A 19233-nucleotide genomic window follows, 5' to 3' on the forward strand; every position below is an offset into this window, starting at 1 on the left:
GAGCAGGGCTGCCAATAGAGAACAGGAATGAGCTACCACAAGGAACTCCTCTGTGCAATTTAAAATGGCCCAGTGAACTAAGGTAAAAAGATATAAATTTAATTTCCAATATATCCAAAATAAAATGTTGTTTCAAGCATGAAATCTGCTACTGTTACGCAGGCTGACCTGGAACCCACTGTATAGCTTGGGCTAGACTCAAACTTAAGGCTTCATTCTGCCTTAGTATGGGAAAAGATATGGAGAAGATACCAGAGAGTCACTGCCCAGGAAAGGGGGAAGATTTTATGGGGGACTTTGCCAGGGAACGCTTCAAGAAAGAGAGCAAGGAGGCTGGGCCTGGGTGGGAAGGTGTTGGAACTCTGAAAAAGGTGCCTAATTGTACTTAGAGGCAATGGGGCCGTTCAGGCCTTACTGTGCCAAGGTTATCCATAACAGGCGTCACAGGGTTGTAGCGAAGGGTTGATATTGGGGTCCAGAGGGCACCCCCAGAGGTGTTCGAGATCTATTCAGGACTGAGGTATAAGAACTGTTGGGGGGGCTGGAGAGATGGCTCAGTGGTTAAGAGCATTGCCTCGTCTTTTAAAGGTCCTGAGTTCAATTCCCAGCAACCACATGGTAGCTCACAACTATCTGTAATGAGGTCTGGTGCCCTCTTCTGGCCTGTAGGCATATACACAGACAGAATATTGTATACATAATAAATAAATAAATAAACAAGTAAATATTAAAAAAAAAGAGCTGTTAGGGTAGTGCTTCAGACTCTGCTGCCTCTCATTCATAGACTTCCCAGTTCATCTTTAAGAAGTTTCATGTGAGATTTCAGCTTGCAAATGTTCTAAACTGACTTCACTAGGATTTACAATACACACACGCTTACATCCCTTGCTATTGTGGATTTCTGAGACCCAGGGAAAGTCCTGAGCTACAAGGGCCAAGGACCAAGACATCTAGCTCGTTAGTACAGAAACACAAAGCAGGGAGGTTTCCTTAGCGGGACTCAGCGCCAAGGAAGAAGACTCCAGGCCTCCCAATTCTCCCGGCCCGGGGGCGTGGCGTACAGTGGTGGAGGGCGTGGCATAGTGGGCCAGGGGTGTGCCTTGGCTGCAGGAGGCGTGGCTTTCCCTGCGCAGCCTCTCGTGCGTCCGTCCCGCCCCATCGAGCCTCCGGCGCTCGATTGCGGGTGTCTGGCGGCAGCAGCATGGCGGCGGGGGCGGCAGTAGCAGCTGAGGCAGTCGCGGCGGTGGCGGAGGTCGGCTCGGTCCGGCAGTTTGAAGAGCTACTGCGCCTCAAAGCCAAGTACGCGGGGGCGGCGAGAGGGCTGGGGAGCCTTCGGGAGGCGGGCCGGGGCCTCTGGACCCGGGGGCGGCCCGCCAGTGCGGCACGTCCGGAGCTGAGCTCGCGGCCCAACGGCGGCGGCCCTGGCCGGGCCTTGGAGGAACCGGTCCGGGAGGGCAGCGCAGCGGGGCGCGGCGGCCCCGAAGTGCGCGATGGACCTGCCTCCCAGAGGCTCGCGTGCGGCACCTCCCGAAGGACAGGCCTAGATGGCGTCCGGGGTTTTCCTGAAGCCCCAGCTGGCCTAGGGAGGGTCTGCTGCGGCCGGGTGCACCGGCACCTCGCCTTGGGCAAGACTTCCCAAGGCCAGTCCTGGGGCTGCTGCGCAGGCGTGCACGTGGCTCCCTCCCTGTGATGCTGCCCGGCTTTGGGCTGCAGAGTAGTGGGGGGAGAGGGAGTTCCAGGGACGTCGGCCTGGGATCCCCCAACCTTAACCCAGCAAGATCTTGCCTGCCAGAAACCCCACCCCCAGCTTCCTCTTCCTGGGTGAGTGGGCTGGTGTCCCCAGTGTTGTGATGGTTCGGGTAAAGTGCAGCAGTGGTTGGCGTACCGGAAGCTCTCTCCATTAATGTGGGGGCCCTGGTGTCTTCCCAGAGCAGAGTGGGCGGGTGGGAGGGTGATGGGCTGACTTGTGCTACTCCCTGTAGCATGGGGGAGGATTAAAAGAGCTCATTCAGAGACTGGCGGTGTACCTAGTGCTTAATACACAAGACACCCTAGTTCAAACTCCAGCACCGAAAACAAAACAAACAAAAAACCTTCCAGTTCTTTCGAATTTCAGGTTTGCTTGGTACTTTTTTATTTTTTTCAAAGAAGAGGAAGAAGAACATTTACCTGTTGGTAGAAGCTGGGTTCAGATTGGTCCAACAGTACCTCCCATTCTTCAGGCAGAGGCCTTGTGGATGACGCTGGGCATGGCCTCGTGCAATGACGAGGGCTTGTGTCGACACGCCCTTAAAAGTTTGGATTTAAATTATCCGAAAAGATTCTTTTATGTGTGTGTGTTTCACATGCTTATCTTTTTTTATATTTCATGTTCTCAATAGATCTTAGTGGGTGAAAGTTTATATGCCATTTGTTCTGCAAGTTCAAGGTCAGCTTGGTCTAGCCAGAGGGCTGTAGGGAGACTCTGTTTTCAAAAAACCAGAAAACAAACATCCAGTCCTCCCAGAGGAAAAAAAAAATACCCAAATAAGAACAACAACAAAACCTAAACCCATTTACATTCTTGACAATGCTGTATGCCCGAGATGATTCAGGAGACATTTTCCCCTCAGCAGTGACTGATGTGATTAGGCATCATGGGAAGTGCTCTGTGACACCCCGGAGGGAGCTACTTTGTGCGGAAATGGAAGCCGTTAAGAATGCTAAATAGCACTTGGGGTGCAGGCATTTCCATGTCATTGCTTCTCAGTTTTAAAATTTGATGTGGGTTGAAATCTTTTATTAAACTTTTTTTGTTCTTTTATGTTGCGCTTGTGTGTGTGTCTGTGTACCACATGCATGCAGTGCCTTCAGAGGCCAGAAGGGGACATCAGCTCCTTTTTGGGGGAGTTACAGACTGCTGTGAGCCTGTGTTGTGTGGGTGCTGGGAGCAGTAATTAATGTTCTTAATCATTGAGTCATCTCTCCAGTCCTCCAGTCTAGACACCCCCCACCCCGCCCTTTTCTTTTTTTTCTTTTTCTTTCTTTCTTTTTTTTTTTTTTTTTTTTTGAGACAGTTTCTCTTTGTAGCCTTGGCTGTTGTGGAGCTCACTCTGTAGACCATGCCTGCCTTGAACTCACAGAGACCTACCTGCTTCTGCCTCCAGTTCTGGGGTTAAAGGGTGGATGCCACAACCACCTGGCTCAGAAATTTACTTTTTATATTAAAGTCATCTAATCTGATGTGCTAAGTTACTGAGATCTCAGCTCTTGTCTCTACAGTGGGGGTGGGAGGTGGGTACTGGTGCCATTTGTTGAGTCTGACTGATGGAGAACTGAGACTCATGTCTGCTAAAATATTTAAATATTTTGGGGTGCAGTGCAGCTCACTGGTGGGTGCATGTTTAAGGCCCTAGGTTTGAACACTAGTGCAGGAGGTAAGGGAGTTTATGTTAGTGACATTTTCAACTTGATTTTTCCATAAATGTCCTCAACGCATTGGGCATATTGGTCTACTAAGAGGGAGAGACTGGTTACATATACTACACATATTACTACATATACTACACATCATCTCTATATCATATATGGAAAAGTGAAACATGCCTCCATCAATGCTGACGCATGCATGGGCAGCCTGTTTTTTATTGGGCTTCATGGTCTTGAGTTGATAGGATGACTGACCAGTTCACTTCCTCAAGGAACAGGTTCCACCAAGACACGAACTTGGATCACTGTATTCAGAGTCCAGAGCATTAACCATTACACCACGGGAACTGGTATTGTATCTCATATATGTGCTTATAATTGGCATTCCATGCTTAAAAGGCATGTAAACATAAGAATATCTTGTGCAATAAAAATAACTATTCACATTAAACACATGCAATGATGTTATCAAACACATTTTTATTTGATCTTTCTAGCATCCCAGGATGTAAGTTGTTTATAGGTGTGGGAGTTCTAAGAATTCAAAGTCATGTTAATGCCAGTGGAGCAAAACTCAGCTCTGTGCACACTTTGTTCTTCCTTCTCCCTGTCCTCTTTTTGAAGCAGGGACTTGTGTAGTGGAGACTGGCTTGTAAGGGAGATGTGGCTGAGGATGACCTTGAACTCCTGATCCTTCTGCCTCCACTTTGAGAATTTTTTCACGCTAGGGTTCATACTAACAAAGCCTGGTCGCCTGTTTTCTTTTATTTATATGTTTTTTGTTTTGCTGGGTTTGAGCCCTGGGCCTCAAGCATACCAGACTCTGCCACTCAGCTACATCTTTATCCACCTATTATAATTAAAAAAAAATTCAATATTATCAACATTTGCCTATGTCATTAAAAATACTTTACAAATTAGATTTTTAATATATTTTAAATATTTAAAAATATTTTGTTTTGGCCATTTAGGTGCTATTGTTAGATCATAGTTTGTTTTGGTCTTTTTTTTGGTTATTTTCTGTAGTAGTAGTAGTAGTAAGATATATGCCTTCATAAATCTTTGTAGTTTTAATTTTCAGAATAAATACTTTTGGTTATGTACTTTCTGGAAGGTCTTGGTTTTAATTTCTACCAACGGGGTAAGACTGTACTTTTTTTTTTTTTTTTTTTTACTTCTTTTAAGATTTCTTCACAGACATGTACATCCCACCTTTCAAAAGTACAGTATTGCTCTTGTGTAGCAATAGAGTGCAGTGGTTTTAGCTGTCTCGGAAGCACACTCTTAAAGTCCTGGAGTCCCTCCAACAGTGGCACCATCTGTCACTCTGGCTTGCCTATGCTTGGACTTGATGTATATAGATTTACACAGTTCTACCCTGCTTACATTCCTTTCTTGGCCCTCCTTTCCTCCTGTGGTGGTTAGTAGAGATTTTCACCTTGTTAGGATCTACAGTCCCCAGGAGACCTGACTGTCCACAGGCATTTCTGAGGGATCTAGTTAGGTTTTTTTGTTTTGTTTTGTTTTTGTTTTTGTTTTTGTTTTTGTTTTTTTCTTGAGACAGGGTTTCTCTGGTTTTGGAGCCTGTCCTGGAACTAGCTCTTGTAGACCAGGCTGGTCTCGAACTCACAGAGATCCGCCTGCCTCTGCCTCCCAAGTGCTAGAATTAAAGATGTGCGCCACCACTGCCCGGCTAGTTAGGTTAACTGAGGTGGAAGACCCACCTGCTCTGCTCCCATGTTCTGGGAATAAAGGTGCGCATGCACTACCTTGTCAGCTAAGTGTTTTGTTTTTTTCCCCCTTCCTCTTTTCTCAAAATAAGCCCCTTCAATTGCTTTGTTAGTTGTTCTGCCACTGCCACACCTGGACCTGTTGCTAATACACCTCCCCTTTTCCTTGTGAGGATTAGTCTGTGCTCTGATTCCTCCCTTTGCCAATCAAGATCACGTGAGGTCCTCAGAAGCCAAGTCAGATTTACCTCAAGGAGGCCCTGTTACTTTCTCCCTGTTTGAGTCACGGATGCAGTGATGCCAGTTTACCTCAGGTCATTCTGTAGCAGATCATGGCCTTGCTTATTCTCAGTGTCTGTCACATTCTCTAAACAGATGAATTAAGTTGTATTTGTTTGTAGTTTGTCATGCTCAGGAAGAAAAGGTGTGTGGGTTAGGCTCTCAAGGTAGAAGCCCCTTTGTAAAAGTGGCTGTCTTGATTGAATCATGATAGAGTGGGGATTGTGTGATAGCACTAAATGAGTGTAGCCAAGCTTTCCCTCCGTGCTGCTCTCACCACTCCAGACTGTCTTGGGTATTACATCCAGGCTTGTCAGTGTGGTTGCCTTTCAGTGTTGGAGTGTAGGGTGCTTTGTTCTATCTGTGGACATAGGGTGTATTATGTGTCAGACTGCTTGGGCATTCTTTGACAAGGCCTTGTGGATCTGCTTTTCTTCTTGCCACTGCTAGGCTTTGGAACCTCTCAGATGCTCTAGTGGGCTGGGAGGAGTGGCCAGAGCCTGCACAGGCTTCTGAGGGAGGGTGTCAGTGTTCTGAAGGCTAAAACTCAGGCCTAGGCCCCTAGATTACTTTAATGAGGACTGAAAAATGTTGTCTAGCTGAATGCTTGAGAAAGAGAAGTCTGCTTTTGGCTGAGGCCTAGAACTCATTCTTGTAAAATCTGCCAGATACAAGTCTGTTTGGTGCAAATTGTAGCCCATCTAGGGAATGGACAGTGTGTCCTTCCTTGCCTTCGGTAGAACCTCTTATTTGCCTTTGTATTCTCTTAGAAGGCTTTGTCTTCATCAGTTCTAACTAGTCCCTGTGGTCGTGCCCGCCCCCTTCCATTATTGAGGTGGTTTGTCTGGCCCATCCTAACCTTGAACTCAATTTGTATCCAATCTGGCTTTGAACTGCTGATCATTCTCCTGCCTCAGCCTGGGATTACAAACATACAATTTCACACTGGCCTTCCATTTCTGTTTTAGCACATCACCTAGCTTTATATTTGAGCAAAACCAGGACTTAAGGAATCTTCTGTCTAAGCCCTCCCCATCCCTACTTCTGACATGTCATTTAATCCATTCTTAATTCTCTGGACTGCAAGACGATGTTGTCTTTGCTCTGGCTTACTTTCTCAACTCTCTGGAAACCTTGTATCTACAGTTGCCTCAGATTGTCAGCTCTCTGTCTGCACTGGTGTTGTCCCTGTGCCATACAAGCATCTGGGGATTGGGATTTTTTTTCTCCCTTCACTGAAGTCAGGCTGGGCCCTCTATGCTGTTAAATTCTTCTGTGCAGTCCAGATCTCTTGAGGTCGATTTCTGTGGTGGACTTTTCCAGACAGCTCACTGTGCTGCTGTGGGACTTCTGCTTCTTTTAGCAGTTGGCGTTGTGTTGTTCACTGTTTGTTACTATCTTGTTACTCCTTCTTGCCATCTTCTCTTGACTTCTGCAAGACTCTGGACTTAAAACTCCTGAAGCCATCCCTCTTTTATTTTCTTCCATCTAACCTGACTTGATGTTGATGAGACCCAGAGACACTGACCTCCAGTTTCCTCTGTCCGTTCTGTGACATGGTTGGTTCTGTATTTCTTGATTTCCAGATCTGTAGAGAACCTTGGTTGAGCTTAAGCCCTGGTACTAATACTCCAGTAGACTTCCTTTCCTCCTAGTGATGACACTTGCCATCAGTGTCTATGCCAGAACTTGTAGTCAACCTTAGATTATGGTCTGTCACCTTTTCCTGCCCCTCTGGTTGTAACTTGCCTCATGCCCTTGTGTGTGTTAGGAGAACTTTTTGTTGTGGGCAGGGTCCCACTTTTTTTTTTTTTTTTAAAGAAAACTTTATTTTAAATTATGTCTCTGTGTGAGTACTGTATATGTGTATGTGGGTGCCCATGGAGGCCAGAACCTTGGAACTGGTGTTTGAGTCTTTTGAGTCTTTTGTGAACTGTGTGACATGCATGAGTGATGGGATCTGAACTCTGGTCCTCGTGAGAGAACAGTAAGCTTTTTTTTTTTTTTTTTTTTTTTTGTTTTGTTTTGTTTTCCAAGCCTGGGTTTCTCTGTGTAGCCCTTGAACTCAGAGATCCGCCTGCCTCTGCCTCACAAGTGCTGGGATTAAAGGTGTGTGCCACCACTTCCCAGCCCCTTTATCATTTCTTGTTTCATTCCTTGATTATAAGTAAATGTGTTTCTATTTTCTTTTCTCTATATAATATAGATTTATGGTTTTTTTTTCTCCACCTTGGGGAAGGATTTTATTGGAACTTAGAATTCTATAAATCCAGGGTTCACTTAAATTTGAGATGGCTTCAAAGATAAGTCTTTATGAAGATAGTTTTGCATGAAAATTACTAAGATTGGTAACATTGAGGCGTCTAGGAAGTTAGCAGTTCATATGGAGATGCTCAGAGGGTCCTTTGGCAGCACAACTTCAAAGGGCATTTATGAGCAGTGGTCTCAGCCCTGCTTTCTTTAGACTTGCCTGTTAGGACTTCTTTGTTCTTCTGTGGTTCCAGTTGTACCCCCCTGTCACAATGCTATGTGAGATTAATAGTAATAATGTGTCCACAGCCATTTATCAGCAGCAGCTTTCTTGTACAGAAGTTCAGATTCCACTTTCATCATGGGTCTGAAAACATGATTGACGTGTCAATTAGTTGAGATGGATGGACATTTAGAACCACTTACTGGGGCTTGATCTTGACTCAAGAAATGCTATTAACTCGAACATTCGTCTAAGAGTCTGAAGACTGGTAGTGATTCTGAGCAGTACAGCTGAATTCTTAGTTTCCTAGGTTGGAGAATTTAATCTACACCAGTATTTGCTTCCAGAATTATTAAAAAAATGTGTTTTATTGGTTTACAGGTCACTTCTCGTGGTCCATTTCTGGGCACCATGGGCTCCACAGTGTGTACAGATGAACGATGTCATGGCAGAGTTAGCTAAAGAACACCCTCATGTTTCATTTGTGAAGGTATTATATATTTTCAGTCTTCTTTTCTTTCATTTCTGACTTAATGAGGTAGACTAGATTTTACAGTGTAAAGGAACAAGCTGTGAAATTCCAAATACTTGAATTTTGTATTGAATTCTGTTCTGTTTGTACTAAGTTATTCTGACAGGTCAGTAAAAATGTTGCATTTCTCATATAATAAAAAAATCCCTACAGAATGGGCAAAGGACAGAAATATTTGACAGCAAAAGCAGACCAGATAATTTACTGGATAATTTTGGTTTGATAGTAGTTAATTAAGACTTCATTGGGAAAATATCTATGATGTGAAAAATGATCCTGGAAAGTGTATCTATGCGTAGGTTGCTGTGGTCATTGGGAAGATGCTGCTTTATCTGCCCCTCCTTTCTCTACCGAGCCCCTTGTTTTATTCAAGCCTTGGTTCCTACATTCCTGTGTCTTTTGAGAAGGTGGACTCCAGGAAGTTGATGGCTGTGCTAGGGGTTAGCAGACTTGCTTTACACCTGTAATCTTAGTTATTCAGGAGGAATACTGTTAGGTTTAAAAAAAATGGAAAGATATATTAGAATAATGAATTATTGGGAAAGAAGGTATACTGTATGTTCATAAGTCTTAATTCTTAAGAGTTTATTTATTTACTTTGAGACAGGGTCTCACAGCACAGACTGGCCTCAAGATCTTAGTTTTCTTGCCGTCCAGGTGCTGGAATCAGCACTTGTGCCTCTGTGAACCAATGCCGAATCCTTAGGATTTAAGACAAAACCCAAAACCGTGTTTTTAAAATTGTAAATTGTGAGTTCAAAAATACATGTTGACAAATATACCTGTATATGAGGTTAGAAACTATATGAAGTACTGGGTATCTGTAGGTCAGAATTCTGTTTTCTAATTCTTAATTCCTTTGCTTGGTAGGCGATTACATTTCCTGACAGCATTTGTGTAGACAGCACCTGTGTGCCTTGTATTCTTGTATCTTATGGCTCAAAGTGCCAAGCGGTACAGCAAGGTAGACATTGAGAAGGTTTACTCCATGTCTTACCTGCCAATCCTTTGTCCTTCCCCATAAGTAACCTGTTGTATTAATTTTGTATGAATTCTCCCAGTTTTTCTTTATGCAGATAGGGCAAATATGAATATAATAGTTAGCTTTTTAAAATTTAAGGACTTATTTAAAATTCTGATGAAATGCATAATGTAACCTTAGAAGGTAACCCTAAAATGTCCCATATAAATAATGGAAGGGTACATTAAACCTGCATGTTTGGTCAGTGATAAAAGATAATGACTACAAGTGAAATGAATGATTAAACACTTCAATCATGGAATTAGTCAGGGTGATGGTAATTGCTCCATGTCTGCTTTCATACAGATAATGTTACTGGTTTAGGTAACACACTGTTCTCAACTGCCATCTGAATGATTTATTTAAAGTGACTATAGAATTGCTTCTCACATTGGTACCAGACTTGGCAGTGAGATTTTAAGTTGTTCATGTGCTTAAGTGTTGCAGCGAGCCAAGTACTGCTGGATTGTCAGGGACACCTGAGCCTGACAGCACCTGCTGTTTAAGGGGATGGCAGCAGTACTCTCGTTAATTAGGACTTCTAGAAGTTTCTGGAGTAAGGCTAATAATGTTCTAGCCCATCGGTGTCTTTTTTTTTTTTTTTAAATATTTTGTAGTACGAATAATAAAAACCCAGAGACAGAAATTGGGGTTCAACCAGAAAAACAAGGCAACCAAGCCACTAGAGAAGTCTTACTTCTACCAAGGCTGGGCAACCACAAACTAACCATACTAAAGCCTCTCTCTTTTCCCATTTTATATTCCCTCTAATGCTGGGATTAAAGGCATGACTCTCTAGTACTGGGATAAAGGTGTAAGCCACCACCACCTGGATTTGTTTATATATTGAATTTGTGTGGTTCAAGGTAGCCTTGAACTCACAGAGTTCCATCTGTCCATCTCCCAAAACCTGGGATTAAAGGCGTGTGTCACCATTATCTGACCTAGAAGCTTTAGCTCTGCCTCTGGTCTTCAGGCAAGATTTATTTATTAAAATACAAACAATATACCACTATAATCTTTTCTTTGTGTGTGTTTGTTTTTTGTTTTTGAGACAGGGTTTCTCTGTGTAGTCCTGACTGTCCCGGAACTTGCTCTGTAGACCCAGGCTGGCTTAGATCCACTGGGATCAAAGGTGTGTGCCACCTCTGCCCAGCTATCTTTTCTTTTTGAGTTTTGAGTCTCACTATATTACCTAGGCTGGTCTCAAACTCTTGGACTCAAGCCAGTCTTCTGCATCAGCCTCTTATAGTTGGCACCTCAAGGATGTCTTACTATACCCACTTTTCATTTATTTGGTTTTTTTTTTTTAAATGTATTAGTTTGGCATTTTTGACCTGATTTGTGAAACAAAGTGATTGTTTCATTCTTTGGTGATAGATTCACAGTGTTACTTTCATAAGTGATCTTTTTTGAATTAATTTTTTGGTTGGCATACAAAATAATTTATTATTATTATTATTATTTGTTTTTTTTTGAGACAGGGTTTCTCTGTAGCTTGGGACCTGTTCTGGAACTTGCTCTGTAGACCAGGCTGGCCTCGAACTCACAGAGATCTGACTGTCTCTGCCTCCTGAGTGCTGGGATTAAAGGCGTGCACCACCACCGCCCGGCAATATTATTATTTTGAAGCAGAATCTTATGTATCCTAGGCTGGATTGGAGCTTACTATGTAGCCATGGATGACTTTGAGAGTTTAGGAGTGATGGGCTTGTAGTGGGTGACATTGTGCCCTGGTTACATGGTGCTGGGGGTCAAACCAGGACTTCTTATGTGCCAGGCCAGCACTCTACAAACTGAGCTACTCCCCTAACTTAGTAGGTGATCTTGATTAAGGTGTTTAAATAGATTGTAACTATCAAGATCTTAGCTTTCTGATTGATAAGATACCAGTTCAGACAGATTAGCCACACATTCCTAATCAGTTGTGAAGCTTTGTTCCCACTGAAAGCTGAGAGGCAAGGCTTTCACATTCATTCTCTGTGAGTCCCTTGTTCCCTGACTCATGATGTTACTGTAAGATGCACTGGTGTTACCTCACTGGTGGCCTAGGCTAGGTCCTTCCCTGTAGCAATTGCTGCCATATCCAGTTGAATCCTGAACCGTGAGTCCCTCTGTAGGCTCTCACATCTCTAAGTGCTTTGAGGAGATACATGAGCTAGTTCCATTGTTAAATACCTTACAAAAAGTTCAAGCTTGTTCAGAATAGAGTGAAATAGCTAATTAGAATATTAAGTACTTTTGAAATACATAGTTGCTTTCTACCTAAAATGGAAGTTTGCTTTATTGATCTGTGTATGGGGATGGGTGAGTAGACAGATGAATTCATGATCTTCTACCTTAGCCTCCTGGGTGCTGAGTTTACAGGCTTGTGATACCATTCTAGTGGGAATACATATTTGTCAATTAATTATTTGGTAGACTCTTTCAGAATATGATATTTGGAAGGGGGAGAAAGTAGGAAAGAGGAAGAAGGTCCAAGGCTTTGTCAATGATGAAAAGATTGTATGCTTTGGAAAAAATCAGATCCAGCTTGTAAGGAAGTCTATACTCCCTTCTTGCATTTCTCACTTGCCATGTGTCATAGTTGCATTTCCTATTGCTGTGATGAAATCCTCTGACAGAAACAACTTGAAAGAAAAGTTTATTTAGCTCATAATTCCAGGTCCATCGTAGCAGGGAAGTCAGCTTTAGAAGCTTGAGACTGCTGCTCACATTCAGAAATAGAACAAGAATGATGCATGCTTATGCTTGGCTCTTATGTAGCCCAGGATCCCCAGCCTATGGAATGATGCCACCCACATTGAGTGGGCCTTCCCGACTAAGTGGAAAGTTAAATTGGATAGTTCCTTCTCAGTCATTCCCTGAGGCCAGTCTTTGAGGTGTTTCAACCTTGTCAATTTGAGAGCTAGTTAACACTGGCCATTACTAACCATTCCACTTCAGTGTAAACTCTCTTAAGGATTAGAGTCAGCTGTTAGGGAGTTTTATGATGTTGCTTTAGCCAGTATTGTTTCATTGTATAGTGCAAAGGTTCTCAACCTGTGGGTTGCAACCCCTCTGGGGGTTGAATGGCCCTTTGACAGGGATCGCTTAAGACCATTGGAAGGAAAACACAGATATTTACATTATGATTCATAACAATAGCAAAATTGGAGTTATGAAGTAGCAATGAAAATAATTTTATGATTGAGGGCTCACCAAAACAGGAGGAACTATATTAAAGGGTTGCAACAATAGGAAGGTTAGAACCACTGGTATAGTGGCTGCTGTGTTGAGAGTCAAGGGTATGGAGGAGTTACAAAGTTAAATTGCTGTGTTTTGTAGCTTCTATACCATCCTTTATAATTTTGGGGCCTATGCTCAGGACCTCACATTTATGTTAGACAAGTGTTCTACTACCAAGTTACATTGAGGCTGTCAGAATCTTCAGGGATGGAGAGATGTCTCAGCAATTACAAGCAAAGGACCTGGTTTCAATTCCCAGCACCCACATGGTCGCTCATAACTTCTCTTAACTCTAGTTCCAGGGTATATGACCCCCTTCTCTAACCTCTCTGGGCACCAGGCATGTATGTGTTGCTCATATATATATATACACACACATATGATAAAAATATATAAATCTTAAATTAAAAATAGGTTCCTTAATACCTGTTTTATTCCTGCTCTGAATAGGCAAGTGTCTTGAAGAGTTCATGCTGTTTAGTTTCCAGATGCTTGTACAATTTCTCTGTATAAAGTGGTTGAGATGACAGTGCTAGTTATTGCCAGGAATAAATGAATTAGTGAACAAAATACCAGGCATTATCTAGCCTATAGTAACTGTCAGCTGTGAGCCATTTCTATAGCACTGACATGCTAAACTAAAGTAGAAGAGTAAGGACCCTACAGGGCATGGTGGCACACACCTTGAATCCCAGGTAGATGCAGGTGGATCTCTGAGTTTGAGGCCATCCTGGTCTATATAGCAACTTCTAGGTCAGCCAAGACTACCAGGGAACTCCTGTCTCACACTCCCCCAAAAGAATGAGTACCCTCCATCTTCTCACTTCTTACCCCTTTTCCCAGGCACACCTTAGGAAGGCTCTGAAGAGCTTCTCCGGGGTAGGGAGCAAGTGGTTCCCACCATAGGCATCATTGTGAAGATGTAGCGGTGGGGGTGATAAATCCAATCCCCAAAGTGCAGTATTTCTTCTGACTATAGTAGTAGAAAGCTACGTGTAGTGTAATGACAGGCCCAGATTTTATAGTTCAGCGTCACTTCTGAGCTGTATCATTTATCTATCTGAGCATAAGTCATCCAAGTCACCTTTACATTAGCCAGGTTTGTCCAGAGAGCCAGCCAGTGGGACATGGAGCTACAGATAGGTCAGGAGAGTTGTTACAGGAATTGGCTCACCTCATCACAGAGCTGTAGAGCCCCATTTCAAGCTGAGAAGCAGGGGTGCTGCTGTGCAGTGTGTGCCAGAGGCCTGAGAACCAGGGGACTGATAGTGTAAAGCTTGAGAACCAGGGGTGGGAGGGAGCACAAAGGCTCATTGACATGGGGTTCTTATTCCAGGGGGAAGGGGGAGGGGGGTGTTTCAGCCTAAGACCTTTTCTTTATCGTTCTTTGTTCTGGTGAGCCCTTACCCCTTGGGTGATGCTCACACGTGTTGTTTGTTTTAGTCTGTCTCTCAGGTGAAACACCGTTATAGGCATGCCCACAAGTGATAGTTCACTGGTTATCAGGTCTATTCATCTAGTTTGTACAAGGGCTCATGGTATGGAGCTGACTGTTCATGAAAGGTAGCTTTGAGCTCCTGTACATGCAGGTCATTTAAAAATATTTTCTATTTTCATTACTGAGACCATTATACTATATTGGAACCATATTTTCAAAGAATTTTGAGTGCTGCAAAGATTTCTTTCTGTGGTGCTTGGGGTTGTATCCAGGGCTACAGGCATGCTAGGCAAATCCTGGGAGCCTCTACCCCAGGTCTACAAAGGTGTTGGACCATCAGATGGTGCTAATGTTCTGGAGAACTGTTGTGGCTTTAGCGGACATCCTGTCCCCTTTTCTGTGTGTTTGTCTGTTCCCATGGCCTCTGGGAGGAAGAGCTAGTCTTCTGGAAGCTGGTTGGAGGGGAGGCACTTGTAGTGATCTTCAGGCAGGAATGGCAGCAGGGATCTAGTTAACTAACACATGTAGGCATGTGTTAGAGTGCTGTCTGTTCTGGTCCAGGAATATGTGCCCTCTTAATGTTGCTCAGGTGCATTGGAGGTAAGGTCTCTTTCTGAGTGACTCTCAGTTGTCAGAGTTAAAGAAAAGAGTGAACTGCTGGGTGACATTTTAGGCACACTTTTGGTCTGAGTATGGAGCTGTGTCAAGAAAGAAAATAGTATGCACATTCCTAACTGCGGTCTGTTGTAAACGTTTGTGTCAGGCAGCTTTCTCTTTTTGTCCTTTTATCATAAGAAAGGACAGCCGTCACTGATTGAATATTTAGGTACATTTGAAAAATGGAAACAATTAAAAGCAATATTGCAGAAGGCACTAAAAGCATCCTTATAAAACCTGTGGAAAGGTGCGACAGGCAGCATGAAGTCTTGCAGGCTGGGACAGTGCTCCACAGGCCAGGCATTGCACAGGTAGCCTGACTGGGTACAGCAGAGGTAGAAATCACATTTCAAGCCCAGTGGAAATCTTTCACTCTTGGAGAAATTCAGTATATTATTTTAAACACATTTAACAATATAATTTATCAATAAATTTTATTTCCTATAGGTATAATGTGAATACAGGTTTTTATTGGTTTCAAAAAGTTTATATTAAATTGGCAGTCCTATGAGAGGAAAATATAATATATTTCGGTTTTTCTCAAAGTATATTTATAAAGACCTACGTAAATAGCTTATAGTAATTGTGTTCTAATTATCTAGAAATTGTGTTTCTAAATCTTTTTGAAACCTGTATGCCAGATATCACCATACCTTGTTTGATGAGGGGCCCCAAGGAAATGATCAGACCAGATACAGTCATCTTAGTCAAAATGAGTTCATATGTTTGAATAGACTGGAGAGCAAGCAGCCAAAGAGGCTGTTTGCTTAGTGTCCAGCAGCCATGCAGGGGTTAAAAGTAAAATTTATCAGACATCAATAGTTTATTGAAGAAATACTCCTTTTTGCTTCATAATTTGCAGAAAGCTGCAACTGTCAGTCATGATGTACTGCCTCTTGAAATTAGTCAATAGAGCAAACAGCAAGAATTGCTGTGGGCAGAAAATAAGAACTGTAATCATGACATAACTGGGGTCAGTGATTTATGGATTTCAATATAGTAGTAGCTGCATATGATTGAAAATTTACTAGGTCACTAGTGCACCAAAAATTTTATTCACAGCCTCCAGGCATCTTTTGAAATGTGCAACAAAATAAAAACCTCTGAACCTGTTTTGACACTGCAGACTCCGTGGATGACATGCCAGCCCAGTGAGTCTCATTTAAATGTAAATGTGTCATAAACTTTTGTCCTATAGTCTTAAAATGCCATGGACTTGAAAGGACAGTGCATGTGAAACTGATTTACATAGCAAAGTATAGAAAGAAGCAGTAATAATGAAGCTTGGATTCTTTTATTTTAAAGCTGGAAGCCGAAGCTGTTCCTGAAGTATCTGAAAAATATGAAATTAGTTCTGTCCCCACCTTCCTATTCTTCAAGGTAAGGATGAGAGAGGCACCAGCAATGGTCCATCTGAGTGGCTCCTGGGACTCTTTTGTTTTGATTCTTTAATCCTCTTCTGATCTCCTGGCCTTGTACATTTTTTTGGGTACTCTCTCTTTTTGCACTGATGATGACCATGTTTGTTGCTTGCCATGGGCAGTGGGCAGCCCACAGCTAGAATGGAGCCTCCTGATCAGAATCTAGACTTCTGCTGCAGACTTAGTACTCCCTGACCCAGGTTTGCAGTGGGTTATTGAGGGCATGTGCCTGGATATGAGGAGACATCTGGCTGGTTCTAGTTGATTAATGACTCCTTGGGAAGCAAGTGCAAGTCTTTGCTTCCGGGCACCGATGGGTATTACCACAGCTCTCCAAAACTTCATTTGTGTTCAGTAGGTCCTTTCAAGCTGGTCTTACTTTCAGATGTCAGTGCGTACCTAATATGTTCCAAAAAAAGTGTTTCTAAGTGAGAATAGTACAAGCAATTGCTAATCAGACTCTCTCACTTCACTAATGAAAGGGGATACCTTTAAAGATTGGCTAGAGCTATGTATTTTTTTTTCTGTAAGCTTGGAGTCTAAAATATAGATAATGGTGAAGGAATGCCACTTTATTCTAAATGATATTTCAAACTTCAGAATTCTCAGAAAGTCGACCGGTTAGATGGTGCACATGCCCCAGAGTTGAACAAAAAAGTCCAGCGACACGTGTCTAGCGGATCCCTTCCTCCTAGTACTCACGAGCATCTTAAAGAAGATCTAAATCTTCGCCTGAAAAAGTTGACTCACGCTGCCCCCTGCATGCTGTTCATGAAGGGAACACCTCAAGAACCACGCTGTGGTAAGAATAATCCTGATGATGGGAACAGAACATCCCTGCCTGAGTGGGTGTCGTGGATATGTGTGGAATTAGGCATGTTACTCATGCCTGTGTCATCATTACACAAGTCAGTGGTAGCTGTCAGTGTTTACTATATACTTGGAGGACATGGGAGCCAGAGGGGAGATCTTTGGAAATCACCAAGTTCAGGCTTTTTGTGTTTTATATCTGAGTTCTCAGCTATGAAGGTTGGCAACCTAGAGGCAGACCTGTCAGGGATTAGGTTTCAGCTTTATCTGTCATATTGCTATCTCTGGCCTGTGTAATGTTTTTTTTTTTTTTTTTTTTTTTTTTTTTTTTAAGATTTGTGTGAGAGAGAGGGCATGTGCTTGAACGTGTGTGTGTGTGTGTGTGCATGTGTGTGTGTTTGTATGTCTTTGTGTATGAGCATAGCATGTAGGCAAAGAGGCCAGAAGAGGGCATTGTATTCTTTAGAGCTGCGAATAGAGGTGATTGTGAGCTATCCAGCATGGGTGCTGAGGCTGAAACTTGGCTCCTCTGCAAGGACAATGAGCACTCTTAACCTGAGCACTCTTAACCTGGGTCATTGCTCCAGCCCTTTAAGATAATTATATATCTGTTTGTCTGTGAATGTAGATGCATGCCAGAGGAGGGCATTGGGTGTTCTTTGTCAGTTTTCACCTGTTTCTTTGAGGCAAAGTGTCTGGAACCTACTGGGCTGGCAAGTCGTGTCTCTATCCTCTGGGAGCTGGAGCCACAGTTGTTTACTGGACGTTTGGCTTGTTACGTACATGCTGGGATTCACCTCCAGTCCTGGCACCTTCAGCTCCTGAGCATCTCTGGCCTGTGCAGTTTTGCTCTGAATCGTTTTCTTTCTTGGCAGCCTCCTTCTCATCTTTTTGTTCAGATTTAGTAATTTAAAAATTTGAGGGCTTTTGTTAGGGCCTGGGCCTGCCCTGTGTCTTTTTGCTTTCCCTCTTGTGCTTACGTGATGGCATTTTTTACCCACTGCTGTCACTTCTGGTTGATAGCTGTTAGTGGATTAAAGATCACTGAGTATTGGCTTACAGGCACATGTACTTTCTGTATGTGAAGATGCTGGTAATTTTACTCTTAAATAAGTTTTGTAATTATTTGACCCCTCTGGTATTGAGCTTATGTAGTTTTCTTTTTTACTGTGCCTACTACATTATTATGCTGCATAATTGAGTTTTTAATGCTTTTTGATGATTCTGTTGAGACTAAGGATATGTGTTTCAACTGCACTGGAGGGGATTTATTAAGATAGGTGGCAGTAAAGTTGAATATGCTCTTGATAGGATTACTGAATGTCCAGTGTGACCAGAAAGAGCCATGCTGCCTTTCTGAGTATGTTCAGGTTAAAGTCTTCCTCTGGTCAGGAGGCAGTCTAGTTCTAACAGTAAAACATCGTGCTAAGTTCTATTAAAAAGATGAAGAAGTGATTCTTTTCTCTCAGTTCTGCCTGAAAGATTTCCCAGTAAAGCAGTGACATGAAACAGACAGTTTTCACAGTGCTTTCTCGTTACTTTATTTTAGTGGAGGTTGGAACTGTTGCCCTCTCTGGTGCTTAATGTAGTCTAGTTAAGGACTTACCTTCATTCTAGTTGGAAGGACGGTAAAAAGGCCTGTAAAATGTGTGCAAACCTGTATGACAGGCTATACATACAAACCCAGAGTCAATCCAACCCAACTGTAACACTCTTTTAATCTTTTCTAAAAACCTAGTGAAATTGGCAGGAGGCAAAATTGGCTGGGAAAGTGTTACCAGGCAGCAGGGAAGGGGGTTTGTGTCATTAATTGTGCTTCAGCCCTGCTCAGGAACTGGGTATAAGTCGGGTACCACCTTGGATTTCAGCTGCTCTGCAGGGAGCTAGCATGGGTAAGGTTAGTCTTGAAAGGCCTTTCAGTCCAGGGGCTAATTGATTAAATGTATTAATGACAGACATAGAAATAGTCATTTTAGGGGACTGGAGAGATGGCTTGGCGGCGGTTAAGAGCACTGACTGTTCTTCCAGAGGACCCTGGTTCAATTCCTAGCACCCACATGGCAGCTCACAACTTTCTGTAACTCCAGTTTCAGGGGATCTGACACCTTCACACCAATGCACATAAAATAATAAATCATAAAAAATTCTTCAAAAAGATAGTTATTTAAAAAAATTAACTTTTATGTTAGCATACATTAGACTGTGGTATCTTTTCCCCTCCTACATTATGTTAAGC

The 19233-nt window shown here is 42.8% G+C and overlaps 1 protein-coding gene across 1 annotated transcript in view; it reads left to right on the top strand.

Annotated features, from left to right (window-relative positions):
• Positions 1 to 1133: 1133 nt before the first annotated feature.
• Glrx3 (glutaredoxin 3) overlaps positions 1134 to 19233 on the top strand; it is a 30499-nt gene continuing 12399 nt past the window's right edge. The window contains exons 1-4 of the mRNA XM_050137301.1: positions 1134 to 1299; positions 8272 to 8380; positions 16072 to 16146; positions 16788 to 16989. Coding sequence (XP_049993258.1) covers positions 1202 to 1299; positions 8272 to 8380; positions 16072 to 16146; positions 16788 to 16989 — 484 coding nt within the window. The 5' untranslated portion in view covers positions 1134 to 1201. The remainder of the gene's footprint in view (positions 1300 to 8271; positions 8381 to 16071; positions 16147 to 16787; positions 16990 to 19233) is intronic.

This window comes from Alexandromys fortis, unplaced genomic scaffold (assembly GCF_014885135.2).
Source record: "Alexandromys fortis isolate MF-2015 unplaced genomic scaffold, M_Fortis_MF-2015_v1.1 scaffold_3, whole genome shotgun sequence".
NCBI lineage: Eukaryota > Metazoa > Chordata > Mammalia > Rodentia > Cricetidae > Alexandromys > Alexandromys fortis.